Here is a 22,202-nt window from a genome sequence, read left to right as displayed (position 1 = left end):
GGCAAACGATCCACGATCGACGACACATCATCGACAAACAAACCACAACGACGACGCATGGACGGATCAGCGGACTCCGTGCGCGATTTTCATTCACTTTTCATCTAACTTCTCGCTCGGTTCTCAAAAATATATATATTTATGTATATATATATGTGCATACATCTATAGATACTACTAACCCGACCAGTAATAAACGAGCCAACCGGCCAGCGGTTTCCCAACTGCCCAGCGGTTCGTTCGGTACCCCAGCAGTCCAGCGGCGGCAGTTGGAAGGAAAACTCATCATTATCCGTAATAATCGTTAATGTTAGAACTGTACCGCTCCCCGCAATTGACAAAACCAAACGTCGCGCTGTCACGTAATGCCCATTCAATTTAATTTCATAATTAAGTTTTTTGGAATATATCGTACTGAGTGTGGGAAAAGTGCTGTCGCCATTTCTCGTGATTTTTTGGCAAGTAAGGAATATGAAAAGTGGACGAGAGTGTGTGTTAAATTAAATCACCGCATTATAAATAACTTGGGAAATTTTTAAATCTAAAATATATTCACGCCAAATAGATATATATCTGCGAGTATATATGTGGATATATGTGAACGCGCCAAGTAATCGAAGCGACAAAAAATACGCAAAGTTCGAAAAAACGCGACAGAGTGCGGGACAGTGTGTGTTTGCCAAATGTCACTTGTGTGTGCGTCACTGAAGATAAACCACGAGCACATAAAAAAACGCACACACAGACCGACAGGTCCGACATAAAAATATATATTATTCTATTTACGCGCGTGTCTTGTAGCCAAAAAGTAAATCTTAACCAGCCGCATCAGAAGTCACAAAATGGAGTCGAAACGCTCGAAAAAAGGACGCAAATCTCGGTCAGCTCAAGATGAGAATTCTTCAGAACAGCAGCAGCAGCAACAGCAGCAAAGTCATCATCATCCCTGGGACGAAGGTAGGCCCATCAAGTGAGGTCAACTTGCATCTACATCGCATTGCCCCACAAATTAGCCGCGCATTACGCATACGCCGCGTGGGCGGTGTGTCACATCGCCTGTAATGACAGTCGTTGGACGAATATAGAACAAGTTGTATTCTGTGGGGCTGGGCGAGCTACATAGCACATGCACATGTGCTGGGGACTAAGAACATTACTTATGATTGCCTGCCAAGTTGAACGGCGGCCAAAAACTATGACAAGTTCTGTGTTTTGGCGCCGCAACGGGTAAGCGGTTCCACAATTATACCCTCATATGCATATTGCGACTCTAAAGTTCCCAGACCCAGACCCAGTCCAACGATAATCGGCAATCAAATGCAATGGCCCACTAATAGAACACAATTTTCTGGTCATTGGGGTAGTACTAAAACACTGGGTCGATCAATTTTAAATGCAGAACCCAAGGAAATCACTGCACTCGCAGGTTACCACTTAAATGGTTGATTGAATTTGATTTTTATGACTTTTATGAGCTTAAGTTATTAAAAGATTGCGGTTCTAATGATAGTCTGTATACAAACCCAGAAAATATGTGGTACGAAGCCATTTAAATAGACTGTCCTTGATCTGAGAAAAGTTTTCATTCATTTTAATTAATAACAAAAAACAAATGCCAAAAAGCTTTGAAATCTTTGAATAGTTTTCCATTACAAAACATGAACCATTAGTTTTATTCTTAGTCTGAATTCTTGACCTTCGCAAGAGCATATGAAATTCTGCATTGGGAAAACCAAAAATTTCCCACAAGTTTACTTTTGGATTTCGGCATCTTGTGAGTTTCTTAGCTTTTAGATAAACAGCCCAGACGAGTCCGAGACCCATCACTTCGCTCCGTGTTAGCGGCATCTTCTATTTGCCAAGCACAATGGGTGTGGATCTAGCCATGTGAATTAACAAACCGGTTATACGCCACCCCATCCAGCTTGTCTGGGGCTTTTGGTTTAGTACCGCTAGCCGTTGCATCGATCATGATTAAAATTAGCCTTAGAATGAACGTGATCTAGGGGCACTTTTCCGCTATTCCAGCCAGTTTTATGGCCGATAAAGGTGGCTTATTTACAAAAAATAAAAGCTAGCAACAACAGTTTCTATTCCCGTTTTCCAGAAAGTCTAGCAAAAGCGCAGGGTTCTTATCACTTGATTGCAGTGCCAGTGATTGCCACTCGACGGGAATTTGTTATAGCCAATTAAAAGAGTAAAGAGGCCAAGTTCAAGTTCCCTCCATTGGACACTGCACACTGGGATCAGAGCACGTAGACCGTTCCTAAAACGTCAAATGGGTCATATGATGGGGCACTAAACATATGGCTCCCTTATCTTATCAGGCTTTTTAGAAACAATTGAGGTGCCGACTTTATCTATTCAAAAACCTCGCTGATTACCATGGGATTTGTTTCGTAATGCCGCGTAGTTATTTATGACGCAAAGACCTTTAAAGTCTTTGGGAAACTCCCTAACTAACTGCATTATAATGTCAAATAGGGGTAACGACACTAATTAAATACTGAACTAGATTAGACCGTAAAACTGACATTTGTAATAAAGAAAAATGTCAAATATAATAAGTAAGAGGGCTTGCAATCACACTTTTTAAAAATAAATAAAAAGGTGTAATGTAAAAACTGTCCAGGTTAAGCAGTGAAGGTTATCTTGACCACGGGTTCCTGCATTTAAAATTCATTATGGCTCTAGACATCAGTCAATTATGAAGTAAGCTGCTATTCTTAGCAGGCACATTTATGATTATTATATTAGAATCATAAATCAATAAGCTTCTACCCTTCAATTTCATATTGCAGCTACTTTTGTATAATTTATTGATAAATCATGCAGTAGAGAAGCTAGAAGTAAATTCCCATTAAGTCAGATGTGCTAAAATGTTCAACCTAAAAAGCTAGTTAAAAAAAAAAGAACATGTCATAACCATAAACCACGGAACATTTCGCCCATTGATTAGCATGGCGAAGAAAACCGATGATTCAGACTAGGTGAAAATTACTGGTAATTGGCAGGAGAACTGGTCGCTGATCGGTTGTAGGAGTCTGCGGGGTAAAAGGCCCAACTAATGGAGGTTTGATTGATTTCCAATTAGCAGTAAATCGCATTCCATCACATGACCAAAAGACCAACATCGAATTATAAAGCAAACTTTGACCTAATTGCAGGCCTTTCAGCAAAGAGTCCCCAAACAAATAGAGTAATTCCCAGCACGGGCACAGCACTGACCCGATTCCTGACCTGTATGGCACCAGTGATTGGTAAAAGATTTTCCCCTCTTTTTTCCATCCGTTTTTTTGGTCTTGTCTTGGTCTCGTTCAACCATGTTCATTCACAAAGAGATCAAGAGATTTTCTCTGGCAACATGTTGCCCGGGTTTTGTATACCACCATTATTGTTTACATTGTCTCGGGATAGTCTGCATCTCATTTTCATCGGTTCTATGTGATTCGAGGTTCATCCGAATCGTACTCACTTTTGTGTAGCCACTCATTCTTGTCCGCACTTTCATTATTTATGAGTGGTGCTCGTGTTTGTGTTGTGGCAAAAGTTCCTTAACTTTTGCCTCTAAGTTAAGTACATAGCCTGTGCCGTGATATTTCCTTCAACCCATTCAACTGTCTGTCATGTGGGCTACCTAAACGTATACGTTATATTCTGTGCCTATTTGATTTGATTGGATTTCTGCTCTGTCGCTTTTCGTTGACGTCTTCGTCGTCGTAGTTGTCTTCGTTTTTGTTGTCGCTCGCTGTCGGTTTATTTTTATTTTAGTTTGGAACTAATCGTCAATATGAAGGAAAGCCAAAATGTATGTATATACCAAAGTTCTCCCTGAACTATATTTTTAGGTACATAAATAATTCAATATCTGGCCAGTCAAGGTCAGAAACCAAAAAGCTTCTGCGTGGGCCGTTGGCCTGGGCATTAAAGTGCAATAAAAATATGAAGAATTGCTCTGGCCAAACTAAAAGTGGAAATCAATTACGTTCGGCAATTTCCGTTTCAGTTCTGGCGATTTGCATTCGTTTGGAATAATTAAGCCGTCCAATGAACTCGAGTACTCTGCAATTGTGTCGCCAGAATTTATTTTCACAACAAGCAAAAATTTGCCGAACAAAAAATAAAACACACAAAAATTTAGCCGGGACGGCGACCTGAATCCACATAACGCATACGCAACGTGTGCCAGTTTCTCAACATATTCGCTCATTCATTAGCAAATACTTTGCTTTGGTCGGAGACATTTCTTCCAAGAGAATTCCAACGTTAAGGGAAGGAAATCTTACGTACGTTTTTGAGCTTAGAGAAGCTTTCTTAGAATATTTCTAGTCTTTAGTTTGAATATTATGATTGCAAAGTTTGGATCACTGGAGATCCTAAAAGAAAACAGTTCTCCATTCTTTAATTACTTTTTCAACTTTAAAAGAAACCTTATCTATCAGTAGGTCAGACTAATATATTGATTTGCCAAGCGCCCTGAACAGAACCAATAAGAAAACCACTCATTAATAAAATAACTTGACTTGCCTTGGCGGCCCTTGAGTGCGTTACGCTTAAATGATTCTAAATATAGTGGAGAGCGCCCGGTCGCGATGGCGACCTTGGAGGTTTGACGTCGCCACATTCGCATGCAACCAGTGGCGAAAGTGCAACACGCTGATGGATCCCTTGGTGGAGGAGCAGGCGGCGGTGGTGTACCCCTTGTCTCTTCTCTCGCATTTCAATCAGCATTTCACGTTGTTTAGCGACTCGAGAGCAACGTCAAAGCTTCAACGTCAGCGACAAGTTTGCTGCCGGCGGCGCTGCCACAACTTTTTGCTAGTTTTGTTTTCAGCGTTGGTTTTTTACTTGCTAGTATTCAAAACGCGATTAGACGTCGAACATGTGAGGCTCAAGCGACGTCCATAAACATTTGCTACACTTTTCTTTTCGGTTTTTTTCCAAATTCAGTTTTTTGTTTTTAACAAATTGTTTTTTTTTTTTTATAAATATAATAACCAATGATACTAACTCAAAGTTCCTACAATTATGGTTTATGTTTTCCTCAGTGTCGCTGGCAATTATGGTGAGTGAGCCGGCAAACATTTAATTGATTTGCATGTTACGCAATTCGACGGGAGCGAAGGTTCAGAGCTGGGTAATAAATTGACAAAAAAGTGTAATAGCCAACGTAATGGTTCCTAGGTTTGACTATTTATAGAGTTCATGTATCCGCACGCGCATTACGTATACGCAGCGGTTAACGTCTGGTTCCACTCCGACTCTCCCCCTTTCGATTTTTCCTACTCTTTATCTCTCTGTTCACAAATTTGTGTAAAGTTCAGCAGCTACAGTGTTCATGAACTTGTCCGTGAATCGGCTTTGGATTGATTTCTATCGCAGGCCGAGGAGGAGGCGGCTCCCGTAGACAGTTGTCAATGTTCACTTATGTATGAATAGTTGATTTTGATTTTTGAGGAAAAGCCTCGCACCGAATTCATTCAACTGCGAACAGGGGCTCTCCATGTAAAGCAAGTTGAGCCAAGGCAGTTACGCTCGGATTGTTATGGTAAATCCATCCACATGTGGATGTCTGAACAAGACAAAAACAAATCAGTCCAGATGATTGAATACTGAAAAATCAAAAGGTATACTCAGGTATTGTAATTCAAAGAATTGTTTAAGGTTGCGAAGTGAGAAGTGAGAAATCCGTTTTTAATATATTGATACCTTAGAACGAGATGGTATTTTATAAGATTTCAAAAAAGAAACTAAGGAATAGGTAAAAAGTGTGGAAAATTTAATTACATTCAACTTTGCTCATTGCTTGTACTTTGCTAAGGCTTGGATTGTCATTAACAAAGTAGAAAATAAATAACTTGATCTTTGATCAGCGTAGTTTTTAATATTGTAAAACCAAATTTTAAAACCTAAAGTGCATTTTTCATCATTTTCCTATAATTACCCATTTAAACCCTTGCCAGATTTGTATAAATTTTGACATGATGTCACACACGAAAGGAAAACAACTTTGAGCGCCAAGATTCTTACCTCATTTAACCCCATATGGGAAATGATTAAAGCGATTTGCCATGATACAGCAAATTGAACTATAATGAATGAAAATTTACCTTATATATATGATTAAATTTTAGGCATACCCTGGCACTCACATATCGATTCAGCTCCTCTTCAATCACGAACAGGCATAACCACAAAAGCATAACGGAAGGCGATATTTCGATTTGTACAAACAATTAAGTTTCGTGGGCTTGTAATTTTTGATTTGATTACGTTAGACCTCATCACAAACTAATATGAAGTAAAGATATATATATCCGTGTATGTCTATATAGCAACGATAAGAAAACAATAATTGTTGAATGTACAAACACACCGAGAATTGGGCGCATAAATGTAAAATGAAAATTTACTTTTGGTTTTTGTGGGTATTTCTGTTGTTGTTTTTGTTGGATCAGTCGGTTGGTTGGTTGGTTGGTTGCTCTAGGTGCTGCTCTTGTTTATCGGCGGTGTGCTAAATTAACGTTAATATGTGTGTAAAAACTGCAAATTGTTTACGACTGGTTGTGTGTGCAACTATTTTTCTCGAAAAGCGAACCAAACAAAAACTAAAGCGAAAAGCCAGAAAATTACGAGAGAACGCGAGCGAGGAATAGTAAAATTTGTTAAGCATAAGTATAAGTATTTTGAAAGCAAAACAGTTGAGCACACACAGCAAAAGGAAAATTCGACTCTCAACAATTTTTGTTTCTTTTTTGTTCGTTTGGGACTTTGCTTTGCGAAAAATCCGTTTGGACGGGCCAGTTGGCCCCGGACAATTTCAATGCACGGCTCGTGTACCCGCGAATTGCGCTGATATCCGAGAAGATTTGTGAGCAAAAGACCACCGAAAGACCACTAACCCCAACCCATTCGATTGATTTTTATTTTCGAAAAATAAAAGGCAACCGAAAACGAACAAAACCAACGAAAAACGAAAAGGGATCAGCAAGGAATCGGGCTATCATAGTTGATCAAATTGTGGTAAAGGAACTATTTTGCATTATAAATTTTCGTATTTCGTAATTGCAGCTTTCGATATCGAAATAGAGAATAATGAAAGAGAATGTTTATATGTCCACCAGCGTACTGTGTTGTCTCTCATTTCTCGAATTGCGACTTATGTAATTATGTCTCGTCTACTGTCCGCCGTTTGCGCTTATTTTTAGCACCTGTTGCTGGCAGAGTGTAAACACCTCATTTACTCACTTTCTTACCTTTCTGGCATCGCCCCCTCCTCTTCTTGTAGTGTCGCTACCTGGCGCTGGAACTAGCCCCACTGAGCAGCCGACCATACTCCTGATCAACGGCATCGCCAGCGATACTCAGCTAGAGGAGAAGCAATCGAAAGCAGCCGCCTTGAAGTTAGCCCTCGATAACAACAACACCGAGGCACCCCAGCCGCATATAGTGCCCACTACTCCCGGTGGCTCACATCTCCTGGACTTCGAGTCCCATCTCATCGAGAGCATTGCAGACGCAGAAGCCAGTGGCGTTGGTATTAGGGAGTTAACACCCTTCGAGCAGGAACTACAGCAGGGCACCTCAAAAGTAGACACAAATGACACGGAACCAGTTATCGAGGTAGAGCCAGCTGGTGCCAAGACCAAACAGCCTGTGGAAATTTCACCGCCGACACATCAAATCGCCGAGGTTGACGAGACGGCGGCCACTCCGTCGGAGGAAGTACGTCGCACCGCCGAGCAATTGGTGGATGAGATCGAACAGGAGCTAATCCAGGCACTCAACCGGGATGTAGACGAGGCGCAACGTTTGCACAAGGAACAGATCCAGCGAGATCGCGAGGAGATCAGCTCACTCACCCAACAGGTTGAGGTGCAGCTAAATGAGCTGACCGGCATCTTGAAGAACAAGCCCCAGGCGGAGATTGTTTTGGAACTACCGACTGAGGAGGAAGAGCAAAAGCCAAAGCCAATTGTCGCTGCTCCCAATGAACTGAAGCTTGTGGAGGTACCCACTCCAAAGACCGAAGCCGAGGAGCAGGAACGCAAGGAGTTCATTGACTCACTGCCCCAGATTGAACAGAATCGCCTGCAGGGTGTAGGATCGGAGGAGACTGATGCTCAGAAACTATCGGCGGACTGCAAAAGGGAATACTATCAATCCCTCAAGAAGTACCTCCTGCACAGCAGCCAGGAGAAGCCACCAGTGCCACTACAAACATATCGCTGGGAGGACCTGAAACGAGCCAAGGAACGGGTAAGTTAATAATGATTTATAGCTACGATTAGCCAGAAAAGTTTTCGTTTTCCAATATAGTAGCTGAACAGATCCTCTTGAAAAATGAGGCAACTACAGAACTTATGATTTTCCTAAAATAATTCTTGAGTTCGTTCGTAGTTTCATTACTCATACAAAATAATTTTAGAAAAATGCCATAAGTAATTATATACTTCAGGTTTCGAAATTGTTCTCGCTTTGCTTTTCACAACAACAACACAAACAAAGAAAAGTCCCAATCAAAATAATAAAATAATCGAATTATGTTTTGCTTTTAATTAAGAAAGTTTAATGCCAAGATTTTTTTAATAATAAGGCAGCTAAGGAATACAGTCATAGTTATATTTTGACAAATTTTATTTATTTTCCCTCCATAGGGTGGCTATCCGTGGACACATCTGTACAAACGGCCACTGGGACCCGACGAGCAGCCGGAGATTGTGCTGCTCCTGCGAAAGTCCCAGGAATTGCGCTTCAAATCTGAGTCTCCCAAGTCCCTGAAAAAGGTGCGCTACGACGAGCAGGTGCTGGTCAAAGAAACCGAACGTTACATCCAAGATCTTTCTGAGGACGAGGCAGTAGCCACCACCACCGACGACAGCAGTGAGGAGTCGTCGGATTCGGAAACCGAATCTGAACGGGATCAGCACAACGAAGACGCTCTAAGCGAGTGTATCTCCTGCGTTTCCGACTCCGTGCTTGCGGTTGGAGGTCACGCCCGACCACGTAAGACGAATCGCTTGGCGCACATCCGTGACCTGATCCGGCGCAGGCGCAGCGGACGCACTCACGAGGACGCCCAGTCACTGCCTGGAAACTCCGCAAATCCCAGTCGACAGAGTAGCCTTCACGAACTTGCTCCGCCACCAGGCTCCCTAATCCCGAACACCGATAAGCCTTCGAAGTCAAGCAAACCCAAGCAGGGCTTCGACATCATGAAGAAGCTGAAGAGCTTGGCCGAGCGGCAGAAGAAGCGTTTGAACATAAAGAGGATCACCCTTAAAAAGGAGGACAAGATCGTTTTGGGGGAGCAGCAGAAGATCATGAAGCTGAAAGCTTCCCCCAAGTCTGATCGCAGCGAGATCCCACATTTTATCGAGAAGCAGGACTCCGATGATGTCCTGGAACTGGTGGAATACGACGAGTCGCCATGCCGCAAGCGCACCAAGGAGGAGTTGCTGGAGGATCAGCCTAGTGCCAGTGGAAGCGGTAGAGTGCCAGAGCCCGACGAGATCATCGAGCTGCCAGTGATCAAGACTGAAGTAGATGCTCCCACATTAGAGGTCACCGAGCCCGCAGAGGAAAAGCTGGAAAACAAAGCTGAAAAAGAATCAGAGGTTGAGGAGGACCCGCCCAAGAAAACACCTCGCGTCCGGCGGGAACATGTCTACGAAGAGATTGGCCAATTGGGATCTCAGGAATTGGTGGATCAACCTATCGTGGAACTGGAATCTCTTAAGAAATCCCTGATGCGTCAGGACAACCTTACGATTGATGAGATCGAGGCAGCCAAGGCAGTACCCCTAGATCGCATGGGTAGCAGTGAGGAAGAGCAGGTGACCGCCGGCAAGCCAGGTGCCCTGTTTGCCCCCATCTCCTCCATAGACTCTACCTCCTCTGATGAGGAGCGTGCCCGCCTGGCACAGCTGTCACCAGTGACCGAGGAGAGTGACGAACCCATGGATATTAATCTAGATCTGCGTCCGTCTCTGAAGAAAGAGGCATCGCCAGCGCCCTCCGACAAGAAGGTGACCTTTTCCCATGTTGAGGACGAAGCGGAACCCCATCGCGAGGATGTCGAGCTGCCCGAGGATGTTCTGGAGGCGGCTACCAACGCGGCCAAATGGAAAAATGAGAGGTAAGTGAGAGGAAGACTCCGATTGTACTTACAAAAACAAAAAGAACACCACTTCCCGGCTTGACACTAACACTCAGCACAACCCCAAACCGGCTGCTGTTGCTCTAACCATCTTGCAGAGGATCTAACCTAATTGACTTGCTCATGAAATTGTTACTAACCTTGTTGCCGGGAGCTGGAGGTGGAGCTGCGGGCGGAGGCCGAGGGCGCCGCCGGCTCACCAAGCACCACCGTGCCCGTGCACCACGGTACAAAGATTACCACTACACTACCGACACAGACACCTATGGTACACCCACCACCCAACACACCCCAAGCACGTGGCGCATCCGAATCAAGCGTTCCGCATCGTGGACGCTCTGCTGCTGTTGCAGTGCCGGTGCCACCAATAAGTTTTGGTAGCGGGCTCAAGCCGAAAGGTGGCCTGAAATGATTTAGACCTAAGGTAAGACATGTTTGGGGGTACAGTAACTATCGGCTTATCAGACACATCAATTAGGAGTTAGGTTTACCATATAGAATATTTTCGTGAATTTTGACCTGGTCAAAATACAACACTTTATGAAATGTAAATGGCTTAAAAGCGACCTTAAGTATAGTATTATTACCTTCTTCTTTATGTAGGAAGAAGGATTGAATAATCTTTAAGGAACTCCTAATATAAAAGATGAGTCTCAACTAGTCATTAGTGTCAATCAATAATTAAAAGCATATAAAAGTAAATTATGAATGATTTTTGGCTAGAATATTCAGATGTAGCTAGATGTAACTGCTTGTTTGTTTCTAGAGTGCTTTTTGACATGTATCTTAAGTCGATAAACCGAACTTTAAACCGATAATTACTGTACTCGCCGTGCTGCACTTTACCTCCTACAATGTGTGCGTCCCTTTCACCCTTCCATCGGTGTTGGCATAATAAATATGTACATAAATACATAAATGTGTGGGGACTTGGTTGGATTTGTGGTGGAAGCGAAACGGGGTGGAATCATTGATTTCTTGATCATCTCAAAACTACTCTCAAAGGTCACGCCACGTCCGTTTCCTGAGGACGAATTCCAACAAGTAATTTCATGGATAGGCCAGAAGCAAACGACGCGTGTCGGGCGAACATCAAACGGCAATTTAAAGAGTATATTTAGCGCGCTAAAGGTCGACGAATGACAAGAAGATTTCCGGCAGGCAGACCAAAGGCCCCCAAAAATAGAACGATAAAGTGCATCTCCCCATTATCCTCAGCCTCCTAACCCCACCTCACTTATCCCAAAGAACTCACCACGATCGCAATTATGAGCAGGCAAGTAGCTTTGTCGCCACACTCATACAACGACATGCCTAATCCGTGTCGCCACTATGTGTGTTTTTGCTAATTTTAAAGAAAAACATTTTCATCTTTCGAACAAGAAATTCGGTTGAAAATTTGTGTCGCGCAAATGGCGAAAAGCTCTCCCATTATTCAGTCCTGGCCGAAAATCGCAACGATGTAGACGCGCTCGCGCACGTACAAACAATCACGTACATAAATACATAACGGGACCCAAACACCACCTCAGATGCGAGCGACGGGGACAGCGACAAAGTGATTTTAAAGCCCGGTATCGATAAACGATTATTAACCATTCAGTTGAATAACTAATTCTACGATTGCAACACCCAGAGCTAAATTCTTGGGGCCCCGCAAGAATTTCGAATTCGGGGCAGAAAATAAATTCAATGTCTGCTCTGGTGGTGCTTAAAAATAGCCACCGACTACGACGACCACATAGCGAAAACAACGAACAAAAGCACTGAAATTGGCAAGAAACGGACGAGCAGGAGGTGGAGGTGAAGAGGGATTACGTCCGGGGACAGTGAAAAAGTAATAGTTGCTGGCCATGTTGAACTCCCGACGATCTGCCTCCGTAGGCGCCCTGCCCGCGGAGAAACGACACTTTGTATCACGCCAGGAGAGCGCCAGTGGAGCATCCCTGGACGTCCGATGTGCCTGCCAGTACTTTATGTGCGAGTCCTTGTTGCCGGAGCGTGTGAATCCAGTTGACTCGCGGCCGGGTTCCCGGTTAAGTGGTCATGCCGAAGAGCAGTACCCACCTGCCCATCTCAATCTGTTGCGGGATGATCTATCCACTCACAGCTTCGAGGTGGTGAGTCATGCAGATGTGGCCCCCTCGGTGGACCTTAGTTTCATGGAGCGATACCCAGAGCTAGAGCAGACTGCCCGCTCGAGGGGATTGGTGGTGCGCAGCATCTCTGATGCAACAGAACCAGACCAGTTTTCTGCCCCTCATCAAGGAGTTGGTGGACCTTTCGTGACTGGAAGAAGACGTCAGTTATCCATGGGAGGATTATCATCAGGCAGCATGGGTCGCTTTCCCGATACCCTCTCCATGCGAAGTGGTCCCTCCCTGCGCCGTATCTCTGCTGGAAACTCTAAGACAGATTTGTACTGTGCTGATATTAATATACCCAGTGCAATACCTGCAGGAGGTCGTCGATCGGCCAGCACCAGTCGTCGGGCATCCAATGCCGATCTCTTCCAGGCCAGTATTGTGCCGGGATCAATGCAACCACCTCAGCTCAATCTAATACCAGCCACAGCTACTCCGGGATTGATGGATCAACCACCTCTATTTCCATCGCATCAAGCCTCGCCAGCACCCTCGCAGCAGGACTTCCGAGTTGCCAAGCCGCCACTTTCAACGGATTATATGCGTCCCAGCGAAGCCAATAAGGAGAATCAGATTCCTGGTGATATGCTTCCCCAAAATCGACCGATCGATGTATCCCGCTTTGGCGGCGATGCCGTGCGTCCTTCCTTCCTTGTTGAATCCGACTTTCAGCAGTTGCAAAGTCCCTATCAGACCACAGTCACACCCATTGATCCTTTGGCCGAGACTGTGGCAGAGTTGGAGCAAATTGCCCAGGAGCACAGCATCGTTAAAATCAGGGATAACATCCAAGCAGAGACCAGACGTCCACCATCCATTGGTGGAGATATTATTGCAACTCCACTGAAAGTCGATGAGCTGACCAAAATCGAGATCATCCATGACATACCAGTGGTGGATATAGATCAATTGGTACGGGACGAGGAAGAGAAGGCCGCCGAACACCGCAGCCGAAGCCCCAAACCTTCACCTAGGAGGCCGAAATCACCACCTGTAATGGCCACCCTTCAGCTGCCCTCAAGTCGACCAACTAGTCCCTCTCCAGCGGAACCATCTGTTCCGTCAACTGGACAGCAAATCTTAAAGCGCCAGCACACACCCGAAAGGCAACTATCCCCGGAAAGAGCCTCCCAATGGTTACCTCAGCAACAAAACGTACTTGTAGCTACGACTCCTACTCCCACTGCCATTAGCCTACAGGATGCCTCGCCGGAAGTCAAAAGTTCCTATACCTCGCGATTTAAATCAATGTTTGGCGCCAAGGAGCCGCGCCAGAAATCACCATCACCAGCTCCACAGCGTTCCCGCACACCCAGTCCGAAATTACAAAGACAGGAAAAGTCGCCTTCACCCGTGAAACTGCTATCCGTGTTTTCACGCAGCAAACCACAGGCCATGTCCGTAGTGACCACCACTTCAGCGGCAGTAAAAGGAAAAGAAGCGGAACCACTGGCGGTTCGAGTGACTGAGACTTTCTCCCTAAAAGTGGACGACATGGATCAGTATTGCGCACGACCAGCTAAGCCACCGGCTCCTCCACCGAGTGCCCAGACCATGTACAGCAGTCGAGAGGATTTTGCTGCTTCCGAAAGGGCATCGGTGGATATAAGTGAGGCCTTTGCTCCAGTAGTAGTGTCCGCTGTTCCACGAGGAGGAAGCATGAGTGTGAGCGTGAGTGGAGGAAGCTTTATGGCTGGAAACAGGAACCTCTACTCCAGCGAGATTGAGATGCCGGATCCGGGCTTCGGACACAGGGACTCAGCTAGCAGGGATATTTCGTTGGGAGGAAGTCGGCCACTCATCTCGGTGCCCATTCAGATATCCGGAAGTGGCAGTCACGTCTATCGACCTCTGCAGCATCGGGCTCCCTCCGAGCAGCGTGGTTTTGGGGTCCAGCGGAAAACCTCGTTCCGGGAACCGCGCACCCAGTCACACGATCGCAACTCTCATTTTGGCCGTTCACAGGAGCAGCTTTTCGGGGCGGCCCGAATGACAAAGACGGTTAGTTTCCATTTTGACGAACGCAAATCGCGCCTCGCGGATTTCGAGTCCAACTCGCCCCTGAATCAAAAGCAATTAGAACACAGAGACTTTCTCGAACGGACCTATTTCACTCGGTAAGCCATCGCCACCTTTTCTGTCCCTGATCCCGAGCCCCCGACCTCAACACTCAAGCTGAAGGCCTTTAACGCACCGCTTCTACACCACACGTCCCATGTTGAAAGTATTACTTCTAAATCCTATAAGCCAGCTCTAAAGATGTTTTTAAGATTTACTCAAAATAGGGAAATATGGGTGGGTTAAAGATTAAGATGAGTTATTTAAAGGTAAATTTTTGATTCAAAGGTATGGTAATAATATCAAGAATGCTTGTTTGTTTCTAATACGATCCACCCGAAAACCGCATTCCACATATAATAATAATTATAATCCCACTGGTAACATCCCTAAATGTATCATAAATATTTTTTTTATATTTCCAGTGATCATGAATACGAGCCCGTGGGCGTGACGCCGGCGCACGAACCCTCGCCAGCACTAAGTCCCCAAAACGAATTGCACCTGCCCATGGACATCGATGTGGCACTCAGTTCCGGTGGGACAACGCCGCGCACAGAATCCCGTACCGACTACGAAATTCACACCAGTCAAGTGGACTCGAGCGCTTTGGAGGAGTTGCCTTTGCAGCCGGAGAACCGTCGCAAGGGATTCATGGCTTCGGCCCAGGATCGCACCAAAAAGATGCAGGATGGCATCCGTCAGCAAGCTGGGAAATTACGCACACGACTTCAAACCAAGCCTAAGCCCAAACCGGTTTCCGGAAGTCCAAAAGCAAAGGCTAAGGAGCGTAGGCGCTTCAAGGCTCCCGAGTTCTCGAAAATCAAGATGCCTGAGATAAAGCGACCGGACATGTCCAAGCTGAAGGAAATAAAGCGACCCGAGTTCACCAAGTTCAACAAGCCGGATATGTCTAAATTCAAGTTGCCGGAGAAGTTCTCCACACTGAAGTTGCGTCGTAGCAAGAGTTTTAAGGAGAACGAGGGGGAAGTGGTTTCCGATGAGACTCCAGAAGGCACGGGGGCCACAGCATCGCCCACTCAGTCTCAGCCGACGCCCAAAAAGAAGTTCGAGTTCAATTTTGGTACCTATCCACGTGCCTTCCGCAAAAAGAAGCCGGTTGAGGAGCCAGCTCCCGTGGCCATGGAGTCATCATTGGGAACAGAAGGCTTAAGCGTAATTCCCAGCACGGAAACGCAACCATCACAGACATCAACCAGCTCTCCTCAAGGGGATCGTGGACCCGGACCCGTTCGCTCCCGCTGGGCGGATAAGTTCTCGGACGTGAGTTACAATGACAGTGAGGGATCTCGTTATAGACGATACGGGAGCGAACTGGAAAGCTTTGACAGGGAATCCTCCCTAGAACGCCGCATGAAGGAGGATCTCGAGGGCACCGAGGACACGGCTAGTGAAGCTCAGCCTCAACAGGAGATGGGCATCCTAGGTGTAGTTGCCGATAGCAAACAGTTTGCCGAATTCGATGAAGAGAACCGCGCCATTCACGAGATATCGAGCAAGAGGTCACGGGAGTTTAAGCGTCGCCCCATGGTTCATCAGGATTCGGATCTACGTTCAGAGGATAGCAGAGATGCCGAAGGTTGGACGGAGAAAGATATTCAGAAGAACAAGCTCCTGAGGAAAGCAGAATTGGAAGCGGAAGCTGGATTTTACAAGTTCCACGACTTGCAGGATGCTCAATCCACAGCTAGTTCTGGCAAAAAGGTGGTCATGGAGACAATCGATGACGACGAGTTCTTCCTGCGCAAGCGTGGCATTTCCGAAGATAACATTCAGCTGCGACAATACATCAGTGAAGCCATTCGCGAGGGTTACGACATGCCCAATGCATTGAAGCACGTTGGTTATTCCGCTGAGCAGGTTCCGACAGAATATGGTGACTACGATGTGCCGCCGGCCAAACCACGTCGCCTGCATCGAAACTACCAACCGGACTTCGACTCCCAGGAGTTCCAGCGCAGCGATTATGGAGACGATCTCTCAATGTCTCAAAATGGTAGTGAATTTACACCAAAAAGACCACTTCGCAAAGCCCGTAGTCGCAGCAAATACTCCATTGAAGGCAGCCAGGATATTCCCCATGATGGCGGAAGCAGCATTCAATACTTTGACGACGATGAAGAGTACCTTCGGCCACCGGTTAGGGATCAACCGGTTACAGACTCCGAGCAAGCACTTAATAACCTCGATTTCGGCGGCAAGGCGGCGACGATGATTCAGGAGGAACTGGAGCAAGAGCGACAGAAACCCCGTCCGCAGGCACCGAGGCGCCAGAAGAAACGCACAAGGGATGACGCATCTGTCGACAAGGATGCGGACTCCTTCATCAACGGCTTCGGTGGAAGATCAGTATCGAACACCTTTTTGCAGCCACACGAAGATGTGAGTAGAATTAATATGAGTATAGATTTAATACTTACTTGAGAGTATCAGCTTTTGACACCTTGACATCTGAATTAATTTCCATTTTTCCTTTTCTAGGTAATTGTTTATCGCACTGAACACGAATATCGTCACATACCGCTAGCCACGCCGGATAGATTTACGGACGCCACATCGGCCCGAACGCAACGTTCTGAGGACGACCGAACTTCGCGTGGTGCCGACTCCCTGATTTTGGACGGGCACATAAAGTCAAGACCCGAGCCGGAGGACAACGAGAATGTGGGCCCAAGGACAAAGAGCGACGAGAAGTTCGTTATCGACATGCTGGAGAGCGATGGGTAAGTTGTAGCCCCTGTATTCCCTACAAGATATGCCAGGAGTTGCTTTCTTGCCCGCTTCCAGCTACGCGGTGGTCCGTAAGGAGACGCTCCCGAAGCCAACACCACCTGCCCGCCGGAAGAAATTTACACGATCGCCAGGTGAACGTTTCGCCACGTTGCCAAGCATTCGTGGTTCACGAGGATCCCCGCCACCGGCTCGACCACCGCCGCCACAGCAATATGTGCCCACTGAGGACTCTCCACTGGTGCCACGCCGCAGATCCGCGGCCAGCATGGACGAGATTCCTTTGATGATCAAGTCGAAGTAAGAGTATAGCCTCTTGAGCTTTGACCTCTTGATTTATCGTTTTTTTATTGGTTGACGTTAACTTGTTTCGAATGCATTGCTGTTAAGTTTTTATTTAATATTCCTTTTCTGTTAAGTTTTAGACTATGCTAGGCTAAGCAACTAATCCGATCCTCCCGAGACACGCACTACACACACAATAAAGCATTTCACCACACAGACACAGCTCTTCTTGCCTTTGCCTTTGGCTTTTGCTCAGTTGCGAACTCCAACCCACTCCCAAGATTCTATCTAATGCTCCTTAACCCTTTTCCCTAGCTACGAGTCACAGAAGCAGAATCAGCCGGAAGAGGAAGATGACTACGAGGAGCCGGGGGCCTTGGATCGCTCCAATCTTCAATCAGGCGCAGTCATTAACAAGATGAAGTTCCGCCCGTTGCCTCCGCCCCCGCGTCCTCCACGCGAGAAGCGGTCCACAAGGGCAGGAAGCCAGACATTGGAAAGTTACGAGGACAGTGAACAAGTTGCCAGTTCTAGCCAGGCGGATAGCTACGACCAGGGTGAGTTCGAGGTGGAGGTGTCTACCCAGACTGACCCTCTGCCCGATGATTTTGTGTGCGAGGAGTTTGAAATCACAGAAGATATGAAGATCATTGAACCACGACGCTCCAATGGGTCGGGTAATAAAACTCTCGAGGATCTGTTGCGCAGTGTGGAGGCAGCTCAGGAACAGGATGTGGTGGATGGAGCTCGAGTTCTGTCGGAGGACGAACAGCTGGCTAAGGGTCTTCAGAGATTCCGTGACGCTAACCAACGCAGCATGTCGGAAAGATCTCGGGCTTCCTCCCAGGCGGATCGGTCTAAGTCGCTGAGTCGGCCACAAACGCCTTCGTCGGCGGTGATAATTGAGCGACGAGTGCCCACTCCCAGTCTAACTGCTGGCGAAGATGACGCCGCTGTGCAGGCCTCGCTGATTGTAAGGCCAATCAGTGCATCCGATTTGATAGACGACGACCTTCGCCGTGAAGAAGAGGAATTACGTCGCGAGGGCTTACTATCAGACAGCTCGGTGCAAAGTAAATCCGACGTAGAGGATGAACATGGTGACGTGGCATTGAGTGACTATGCCGCCAGCTCCGCAGACTTGGATGCAGCGGTGGAGCAATTGCAGCAGGCTCAGCTGGAAAGTGACTATGAAAGCCGGCTAGAAGATGATGAGGTGGAACGAACCCTCAGGGACAGCGAGTACGAGGAGGAAAAGTATTCGGAACAGGAAGAAGAGCAAGAAATATCGCGATTGGAAAAGGAACTTACTGAGCAGGAACTTGAGGAGGCCCTAGAAAAAGAACTGCAGGAAGCCATGGAGAAAGAACTGTCTGACTACCGCCAAAAAGAAGAAGAGCAAGAGCAGGAGCAGACCTTCTCCGAAGAAGAGTTGGCTGCCTCTGAGATCGATTACCACCAATCTGAAGAGGAACGAGCCACATCCGAGGTGGGTTATCACCCATCTGAGGATGAACATCCGTTGTCCGATGGTGAACAGCCACTTTCTGAGGAAGAGCATACTCTCTCTGACACGGAACAGCCTGAGACCGAACTCCCAGCAGTTGAGGAACCAATTCAGAAATCCACCGCTATTGAACCCACCACGGCTGAAGTTGAGCTCAAATTTGTGGCCACTTTGCCCACCGAACCTGCTTTTGAAGACAAAGAGGAGGAAGTGGAGGAGGCTCCTTTGCCACCACCACGCCGCAAGTCTACGACAGCTCTAGAACCAATTGCCACCACCGTCCTAACCATTGCCGAACAGTCCAGCCGTGAACTTACGCCTATTCAAACTTTGCAATCTCCGCCAGAACCGCAAATCCCTAGCCGACTTGCCGAACTGGAGGTCGAACGGCTGCGAGTACATGCCCTACAGGCTGGTCAGATCCAGGTATCGCAGCTTCACGGAGGTCAGATCAAAGCAGATGATCTGGAATGCAAGTCTGGACAACTGGTAGTGCAAAACATTGAACTGCCACCCGGATTTATTGATGACATTGTAGAGCGGGTACGAGAACAGCGTCCTTCTTTGCTGACCACCGAAACTCAGACTAGCCGACAGGCCAGCAGCGAACCCGCCACCTCCGAGAAGGAGTTACCTGTAAAACCACCACGTCATAGCAAGACCACCGAGCAATCGCCACAGGTTGCCAATCTGGACGAGCAGACTCAAACGGAGGCTGGTCTATTACCTCTGCCTCCACCGCCATCGGCTTATCCCAGTGTAGAGTACCTCCAGTCCTTGGCTCCACTTGCCTTCTACAATCTCCAGCGCAGCGCTGAGGCTGAACAGGCGGAAGCCCTATCAGCAGCCGACCGAAAAGCACCACATAAATGTCGACGTCGTCATGTACAGGAGCACTTGGAGCCAGAATCCGGTTCTGAAGTAGAGGAGCACTTAGTAGAGCGACCACGTTCACGGTCACGGCGATCACGTACCCGTAGTGCCACCCAGCCTCTGGAAGAAGACTACGACGAGGATCAGCCTAAGACAGTCGTTCTGGCTGGCCGACAGTTCATCTCCGCCTGCAGTCTGGAGTTAGTTAACATTATTAACCAGCTGACGCATTACGTCCGCGGCGAAGCGGTGGAACCACAGCAGGCCCCACGTAACATATCTGCACTGATGGTGCTCTTCATCCTGATCACGTTCGGAGTGTTGATTTTCCTGCTAACCGGACGACAGGTGCACACACACCACTGGGACTACTTTAATCCGCCTGGAAACGAACACGGTCGGCAAGCGTGAGGGACTGTGGGGAGTCCCAACATGGTTTTGCTATTCTTTGGGGCGGTTTTGCATTTTGGAGCATCGAATCCGGCCAAGAGTCTTGGCGGGAAGAAGAAACGAATTTAAACGCGGCCAGGTGTCCGTTCGAAACTTGAAGGCCTTAATGATACTAACGAGAAATTACTTTAGGAGAGGTGCGCCAATGGGGGCGGAAATGGGCGAGGGGAGTGCCCGTGCTACTAGTCACACAAAACAATCGATACCAGAATCCCAGTTCAATGATCCATCATCAGACACATACCGACATCTAACTTGTACTAACAAAAAAATATAGAGGGAACATTTTTCAACATTGTCTACCAACGATATAGAGATCTATCTATGAAAACAGCAGAGCAACAGAAGCAACGACCATGTATTAACTATGTACTTAACAATGCTATGTACATAGATTTTTCAGTTTCATGCGCAGAAGGAGCGAGGACCACTAATCCAATAAACACATTAAACATTTTGTTTGCTCATTTTTTCTACCACATAAGTCAAAGCGAGAGATTCAATTGTTGAATAAATTGTTGTTTAATTTAGACCAAAAAGTAGGAATTAATATACAAAACACACTCTTTTTCATTGAATTCATTTGAACGTTATAATTTGAAATGCGAGTACTTAACCAGAAAGTGAACATATATACATAAATATATAGAAGCGTATTTTCAATAAAGCAAAATTATATAAAATAAAAAGATTTGAGTTTTCTTACTAAACAAAAGGGAGTAAATAACAAGCTAAATGTATAAACTATGCCTTGAAAGTTTTGGGGTTTTACATTAAGAAGTCATCGTATTGAACCATCTCGCGGTGATCCTTGTGGCTGCCTTTCTGCGATTTGCTGGCAGCTAAAAACAAACAAGATGTTAAAAGTGAAACTTTGGATTAACTTCAAGTACATACCAATAGATGACCAAACTGCGGAAGAGGATGCATCGTTAATGGGCTCAATCTGTGGCTGACGTCTAGCCAGCTGCACTTGTAAGTTGATGCCATTCACATTTTTGCCATGAATTTCTGCAATGGCCCGATCTGCAGACTCGGGTTTGGCGAAGGAAACAAAGCCACGACTGCAAAATGGTATTAGGAAGATAATTATTGTAATTTTTATATTCAGCTAGTCTTTTTATAATTACCTCTTTTCGATCTCCATGGAAACGTTGACAATAGTGCCATAGTCGTTGAAAGTCTTCTTAAGAAAGTCTTCAGTGACCTTATTGCCGGACACGAAAATGGTATTTCCGGCCCTTGGTTTCTCGGGCTGTACTGTGTCAATTGGTACCTTCTCCGGCATGCCGCGCTCCTCGCGATCTCGCTCAGTGGCAAAATGCTGATAGAGATTCTGCCGACGCGGCTCCTCCTTGATGATCTCGCTAATGATCGTCTCCTGGGCCACGTCGTTCTGGGTCGACGAGAAAGGCTGGTAGGAGGCGACGCTAGTCTCTGAAGTAGAGCGCTTGGCCCTTTCCTGGCCCTTGGGTCGCTTGAAGGAGGTTTGATCCTGTTTGGTTTGCTTTTGGATGGCGGGAATGGCGCCGCTTTTGATGAGTTTCCTGGCCACTTCGCGGGCATCACGAGCATCCGTTGGACGCTTTAGAGTCATTGAACTTTCCGGCTCCGGTTTGGGAGCCTTGTGCGCCTGCAGAGCCTTTTTCTATAGGATCAACAAACATTTAATAAGAAGACAGATTTACATTTTTAGGAAATCTTTACCTTTTTCTTCAACTTTTGGTATTTAGCCTGCAGCATCTGCTCCTCTTCTGTTAAATTAGTAGGAAAGTGTATGTAAACCATTTTGTTCGAGGTTTAATAGAGGTTAACTGTGCAATTTGGAATAATTGAATAAGTTATTAGTTAATTTTCGATATTATATTATTTTTGTTTATTTTTATACCGCTGGCAGACAGTGTAACCGTATAAGAGTAAAATAAAAATGACTCTTAAAGAATATACTTTTTATACCATTATCGGTATACTGCCT

The 22,202-nt window shown here is 46.2% G+C and overlaps 2 protein-coding genes across 10 annotated transcripts; one reads left to right on the top strand and one right to left on the bottom strand.

The window, feature by feature from the left end:
- Positions 1-20,916, top strand: LOC108109830 (trichohyalin). Of its 8 annotated transcripts, XM_017218567.1 has the most exons (9): positions 1-462; positions 802-957; positions 3,168-3,260; positions 7,289-8,259; positions 8,658-10,138; positions 14,787-16,764; positions 16,864-17,105; positions 17,170-17,412; positions 17,713-20,916. In XM_017218567.1, exons 2-9 carry the CDS (start codon positions 843-845, stop codon positions 20,186-20,188), a joined length of 7,599 nt encoding a protein of 2,532 aa, XP_017074056.1. In that variant the 5' UTR covers positions 1-462; positions 802-842; the 3' UTR covers positions 20,189-20,916. The 8 variants fall into 8 exon arrangements, with proteins under 8 accessions (XP_017074056.1, XP_017074055.1, XP_017074057.1 ...); XM_017218566.1 differs by having other exon boundaries at positions 1-957; XM_017218568.1 differs by lacking the exon at positions 3,168-3,260 and having other exon boundaries at positions 1-957.
- LOC108109832 (negative elongation factor E) lies at positions 20,726-22,154 on the bottom strand. 2 transcript variants are annotated; one of them, XM_017218575.2, is made up of 5 exons: positions 22,116-22,154; positions 21,935-22,041; positions 21,358-21,875; positions 21,125-21,291; positions 20,726-21,069 (listed from the first exon to the last, which is right to left on the bottom strand). In XM_017218575.2, exons 2-5 carry the CDS (start codon positions 22,013-22,015, stop codon positions 20,996-20,998), a joined length of 840 nt encoding a protein of 279 aa, XP_017074064.1. In that variant the 5' UTR covers positions 22,016-22,041; positions 22,116-22,154; the 3' UTR covers positions 20,726-20,995. The 2 variants fall into 2 exon arrangements, with proteins under 2 accessions (XP_017074064.1, XP_017074063.1); XM_017218574.2 differs by having other exon boundaries at positions 21,935-22,134.
- Positions 22,155-22,202: the final 48 nt, after the last annotated feature.

The sequence above is a fragment of the Drosophila eugracilis genome, unplaced genomic scaffold (assembly GCF_018153835.1).
Source record: "Drosophila eugracilis isolate 14026-0451.02 unplaced genomic scaffold, ASM1815383v1 contig_1104, whole genome shotgun sequence".
Lineage (NCBI taxonomy): Eukaryota > Metazoa > Arthropoda > Insecta > Diptera > Drosophilidae > Drosophila > Drosophila eugracilis.
This window is presented reverse-complemented; position numbering and strand designations above follow the sequence as displayed.